Source organism: Alnus glutinosa, chromosome 4 (genome assembly GCF_958979055.1).
Source record: "Alnus glutinosa chromosome 4, dhAlnGlut1.1, whole genome shotgun sequence".
Taxonomy (NCBI): Eukaryota; Viridiplantae; Streptophyta; class Magnoliopsida; order Fagales; family Betulaceae; genus Alnus; species Alnus glutinosa.
Window position 1 is genome coordinate 4,608,116 of NC_084889.1, and position 6,249 is coordinate 4,614,364.

The window sequence follows — 6,249 nt, forward strand, 5'->3', positions numbered from 1 at the left end:
ATTTTTAAGTGGACAACAAATAACGGCTCCCTTAAAACGATTCATTGTTTTAGGTTCAATCTAATCATTCCTGTTGGTAAAGAAATTTCATGTTGGGCTGTAGATAACAATGTCGCTCTTTTTACATAGATGACCCTTAAAACATGCTTTGCGGGATGTGATTTTGAATGTAATAAAAAGGCTTTAGTTTTTTTTCACTGAATACCAATTAATTTTCAAATAAGATGGTCATATGCCCAATTCAACAAAAATAATCATCGTGAGTTCCCAAAGAGTCACTCACACACCCAAGCATATCCTATGGAGGTTAAGTAAAATGAAAAAATTACCTCTATACATGATTTATCATTTTAAAGGACAATAAATTCTTTAAAACATAATATTTTTACAAAATTAGGTTTTAAGAATTCTCCCAAGTCAATTTTTAAAAGTATCACGTGTTTTTTCAAGCCTTTAAAACACATACAGGACTTAGTCTCTTAGTCTCATCCAGGACTTAGTCCCGCCACATGTACGTACAGGTGATTGCTTTTTATAAAGAGGTCATTCAAGGTTGTCGTCTGGACAAAGAAAGACTAAATTTTACAAAAGAAGAGAGACACAGAAAAGGCAAGCCATGGCTTTCCGTGGAATGCTTTTGCAACAAAAATTTCTTCTTGGGGCCTTCATTTTAGCAGCAGTAGCAGCATCTCAACCCGATCCAAACTGCGACCAGAGATGCGGAAATCTTAGCATCCCTTACCCATTTGGAATAAGTGAGGGCTGTTACCTTGATCCATCTTTTCTCATCACTTGTGACTACTCGTCCAGGATTCCAACACCATTTCTGCGCAAAGGTAATATTACTGTCCTCAACATATCACTGGATGGTGAACTGCGAGTCTTATCCTTTGTAGCCCGTGACTGCTACAACAAGCCAGGGCTTAGTGTAAACCGTACAAATTCCCAATTCACATTGTCGAAGTTTACCGTCTCATATACGAGGAACAAGTTCACTGTTGTCGGTTGCGACACTTATGGGTATATTTCAGGGGCAGTTCAAGCTACTTCAGGGGTACTAAAGAATTACACGACTGGCTGTATATCACTCTGTGACAAAATTGAGAGTGTGGATAACGGGACTTGCTCTGGCATTGGCTGTTGCCAAACTTCTATCCCAGAAGGAGGAATAGATTTGACTGCTAAAGTTCGGAGCTTCGACAATTACTCCGCAGTATTTGGCTTCAATCCTTGTGGTTTTGGATTTGTAGTGGAAGAAGACGCATACAAATTTTCCCCCTTAGATCTTACAAATTTACAGGAGAGAGTGACCGTTCCCGTTGTGCTTGATTGGGCAGTCGGAAATGAGACTTGCGAAGATGCTAAGGGAAATATGACAGGCTATGCATGTAAGGCGGAGTATAGTGAATGTTACAACTCCACCAACGGTCCTGGGTATCGTTGCAATTGCTCCACTGGTTTTCAGGGGAACCCATACCTCCCTCATGGTTGCACAGGTAATTAAATACCTTTTGTTTGGTAAGCCTTTTTATTTTATTTATTTTTCTAGATTTTGGCCGAGTTAAGTCTTCTGGGATTGTAATATTCGCACATCTATATTATTACCTTAATTATGACGGGCTGCAGTGTTGTGTTTCAGATATTGATGAGTGCAAAACTCACCCAGAGAGCTGCGATAATAAAACTCAAAAATGCAACAACTTTCCTGGGGGTTTCAATTGTTCTTGTCTAAAAGGGTACGAAGACGATGGGAGCGGAACAAAAAGTTGCCGTGCTAAAGTGAACCAATCTAAGGTTATCAGTATTGCTTTGGGTAAGTACTTAAGACTTACATTAATTAATTGTGAGCCTCTGTTATTAGGTTGTTAGCTTAATAGAGGAGAGTTATGGAGCTTAATTACTTTCCTCAGGCAGCTGATAGGTTTAATTACTTCTTCAACTGCTCAAAACACAGATTCTACAAAGTATGGTTTGGTTCAAAGGTGTTGACTTTAAGACCAATCATAGAGGCTAATTTAGATGATAATGTTATGCGGTGGAGATATAGTGATATACTCTACCGTAGGCTCGTCCTCTGCCCTTTATGTAAATGTGGAATCCATCAGGACGGAGAAACATCCGGAATGATGATTCAAAGTTCAATGTGAGGAAAGTATCTGGAAACTTAACGCTAGACTTGAGGTCTTTCCTCGCAGCAAAGTCACCGATCTCATCTTTTATATATATATAGTTCACCGTAATAGACCAAGGCAAAAGATTTACCAACTTCATGAAATATGACGTAAACGGTTAAATTACCATTTATTTCTAAAATTTATGTTTTTAAGGATAAAAGATGATATATTTAACTTGATATTAGAACGAAACTCTTAAGTTTAAACTTTATCTCTATTATTTATCTCATATTTCAATTAAAATATGATATATCTTCAAATTACTTTTAGTTGATCTTAGCATATATCTTTGGATCCTTTCTTCTTCATTTTTTTTTTTTATTTTATTTTTCTTTCCCCCCTATTTATATTCAACTGATCATCAACAACAAAATGATGATCTCCGAAGATAATCCACCCATTCTTTCGCCCATCTCAATTATTTCCTAGAACACTTTTGGCCTTTAGCAGTTTTATTTAATAAAGGCTTTCCTTCATTAGAAAGCAAAATTAGGGTTTAGTGTCAACCACACAAATTCCCAGTTCACATTAGCAAAATTATGCGGAAAAAAAAAAAAAAGAGAGGCTACTTTTCTAGTTAGAAAGCAAAATTATATATAATACATATCGATCGGTAGCATTCTAGCTTTTTTTGGAAGAGAAAGCTTAAAACCAAAATTTTTGGCTTCTACTCAACTAACAAAGAAACGTTGAAATTAACGCTCGTTAAAACTTGGTTCACAACATCTTCGTACTTTGATACACTTCTATTTTATAGACTACGTATGTGTTACTATGATCTATAAAATTGCACATGAACCACATTAATGTTCGCTCATGCTTGGTAATTAAATGTATGCGTATGCGGCTTCACTAGCTAGATAGGCTGTAAAACAAATGTCACATATTTTCTTTCCAATATTGATCAAAATGCATGCACGTTTGAACATGTGCAGGTATCAGCATAGGCCTCTTAGCACTGGTTGTGGGAGGTTCTTGGATTTATTGGGCATTGAAAAGAAGAAAGCTTCTCAAGCTCAAAGAGAAATTTTTCAAACAAAATGGTGGATTAATGTTACAGCAACGACTCTTGAGTCACAGGGGTTCTGTGGAGACAGATAAAATCTTTAGCGCAGACGAGCTTGAAAAGGCCACCAACAACTATGACAAGAATAGAGTTCTTGGCCAAGGAGGTTATGGAACTGTTTACAAAGGAGTGTTGCCAGATAACAAGGTGGTTGCTATTAAAAAGTCCAAAGTCAGTGATCAGAGCCAGATTGAGCAATTCATAAACGAGGTGATTGTGCTTACCCAAATTAATCATAGAAATGTGGTTAAGCTATTAGGTTGTTGTCTAGAAACAGAAGTGCCCTTACTAGTTTATGAATTCATCACAAACGGGACTCTTTCTGACCACATTCATAATAAAAGCTTATCATCCTCACTCTCATGGGAAAAGCGTCTGAAGATAGTAGCAGAAACTGCAGGAGCACTTGCATACTTGCATTCTTCGACTTCTATGCCAATTATACACAGAGATGTGAAAACTACAAATATACTTTTAGATGATAATTACACGGCAAAAGTATCTGACTTTGGAGCTTCAAGGTTGGTACCTCTTGATCAAACACAATTAACCACTTTGGTGCAAGGAACTTTCGGGTACTTGGATCCCGAATACTTCCATACCAATCAACTAACAGAAAAAAGTGACGTTTATAGCTTTGGTGTTGTTGTGGCAGAGCTATTAACGGGAAAAGAGGCACTCTCTTTTAATAGGCCTGAAAGTGATAGAAATCTCGCATTGTTCTTTGTTTCTGCAATAAAAGAGGACCGCTTACTTCAAATTCTTGAGGATCACATTGTGAATGAGGGTAGTATTGAAGAACTAAAGGAAGTTGCTAATCTTGCAAAAAGGTGCTTAAGGGTAAGAGGGGAAGATAGACCTTCTATGAAAGAAGTGGCAATAGAGTTGGAGGGATTGACAATTATGGGGAAACATCCATGGGGAAAGGTTGATCACTACATGGAAGAGACTGAGCATTTGCTCAATGCCCCTACACAGTACTCTTTCAACATTGATGATGGCATTGGTTCTTCTTCTACTACCGAGTACGATAGCATGAGGAACGATGTACCGAAACGAGTAAATGATGGCAGATAATTTATAAGCCCAAGGTGATGTGTAATGGCAAGAGTTAATTGTGTCACGTAATTATTTAAGTTCTATAATTAGTTTTAATTTTCAAGAGTCAAAGGTATTTTTCTAATTCAATAAATGGGTGCTGCCTAAGGTAAAAGGGGGGATGCATGCCCTAGAGTCTAGTCGTTGTGAGTCTATTTAAGGCTTTAAGCATGTTTTGTACTCTAATATAGACAAACATGGATTAAATAAAATTTTGAGAAAGTAATTTTCCCTCATTTTCTTTCTCTTCTCCATTGTTCTATTTCTCTCTCAGCTTCTTCTTCTCTCTGATCTTTCCCGTCTTCTCTCTTTTTTGCTGCTTCTTTATCTCTCCTCTTTTAACTTCTTTTTCCTTCTTCTTTTTTTCCCTAATTTCACAGTATATTTTCGTGATCTGTATTCAGTGTATTTGTCCAACGTCACATGGGTTATATATTTGAATCAATTATTGATATATCTCTTGTTTAGCTATATATAGGCAGTTAGACCAGGTGATGAAAGGGAAGTGCAATTGAACTTCTGTATGCCTATTATTTTTTAAACCAAAAACAATTTATGAGATGATACATAAGTTATATATGTATAATAGGCAAGTCGAACCAGAAACTGCAGAGAATGAATAGATAGTATTTAGGGAAAAAAAATATAGAAACTGCAGAGAATGAATAGATAGTATTTAGGGAAAAAAAATATATATAAAAAAAAAAACCCCCTTAAACTAATAGCTGATTTTAAAATAATTGATTCTATGAATTTCGAAGTGTGCTAAAGTAACTCATAACATTACCTAAGTGTGCCAAAAATGCTATTTTTCTGATAATACTCTTATTCTCTTAAAAATTAAATTAAAAAAATTATATTTTTTTAAACAAAAATAAAAAATAAAAAGTTAACAAAATTCAAAACTTTAAAAATATTTTTTTAATAAAAAATATAGAAAAAGAAAAAGAGTGACTATCGATTAGGCAGTCATCCCTTTGGAGGTAGCCCAAATCAAGTTGTGACCGTAAGCAACCCCCGACCACCTTTGGGGGTAGCACACAACCAACTCCTTGGGCTGGGGGTGACTGGCCAATCGGCAACCACCCATTTTTTTTTCTATTTTTTTTTTTAAAATAATATTATTATTTTTATATTTATATTTATTTATTCATAGTGACAACTTCTATACACAAGAAAACACCCCTCTACACAACTTCTATCTACAACCTGCAGAAAGCAGAAAACAAAACTTGTATACTAGAAAACAAAACTTGTATACCCTATTTTCCTATACGTACATGCACCAAAAAACAAAAATTTCAAATTTACAGTTATCTCAGCAATTAACAACAGACTAGACTATACACCAACAATACTTTCAGGGATCCCCAGCCACAGAATTCTCCCTCACTTTTCTAAAATTTATCTCTCAAATGGAGATTGTACTTATTTCAAAAACTTTGTTGGAGTGCAATAGTAATGGCTCTTAAAATATGCATTGCAGGGTGAGATTTCGTATGCCAAAAAAGGCTTTGGCTTCCCTCACTGGACACCAATTAATTTTCAAAAACCCAATCCAACAAATTGTATCTGAACCAAGGTCATGGGTTCGAGTCGCACGAGTGTCATGTTAGGGTGCATCCGTGTCGCTCCTCTAACGTGGATAGCACTTAGAATATTTGCCTCACGGGACGCGATTTCGAATACCATAAAAGGCTTTGGCTTTTTTCACTGGACACCAATTAATTTTCAAACAACATGGCCAAAAGCCCGATCCAACAAAGGTAATAGAAACAAGTAAATTTAATTATTTAATCAATACTTTAACATTTTTCCTCACATGTGGGCTTAAACTCTCTCTTAATAAGTGAGGTCTAACACGCTGAATATTTAATTGAAATATAAGGTAAATTGTAGAGTTAGGGTTCG

At 35.9% G+C, this 6,249-nt stretch overlaps 1 protein-coding gene across 1 annotated transcript; it reads left to right on the forward strand.

The window, feature by feature from the left end:
• Positions 1–550: 550 nt before the first annotated feature.
• Positions 551–4,574, forward strand: LOC133865805 (putative wall-associated receptor kinase-like 16). Its single transcript, XM_062302282.1, has 3 exons — positions 551–1,496; positions 1,640–1,813; positions 3,110–4,574. Exons 1-3 carry the CDS (start codon positions 617–619, stop codon positions 4,315–4,317), a joined length of 2,262 nt encoding a protein of 753 aa, XP_062158266.1. The 5' UTR covers positions 551–616; the 3' UTR covers positions 4,318–4,574.
• The last annotated feature ends 1,675 nt before the right edge of the window (positions 4,575–6,249 follow it).

Coding starts and splice junctions, on each gene's coding strand:
- LOC133865805 (XM_062302282.1), top strand. CDS start 617: ATGGCTTTCCGTGGAATGCTTTTGCAACAAAAATTTCTTCTTGGGGCC. Junction 1,497..1,639: donor CCTCCCTCATGGTTGCACAG/GTAATTAAATAC, acceptor GTTGTGTTTCAG/ATATTGATGAGTGCAAAACT. Junction 1,814..3,109: donor GGTTATCAGTATTGCTTTGG/GTAAGTACTTAA, acceptor GAACATGTGCAG/GTATCAGCATAGGCCTCTTA.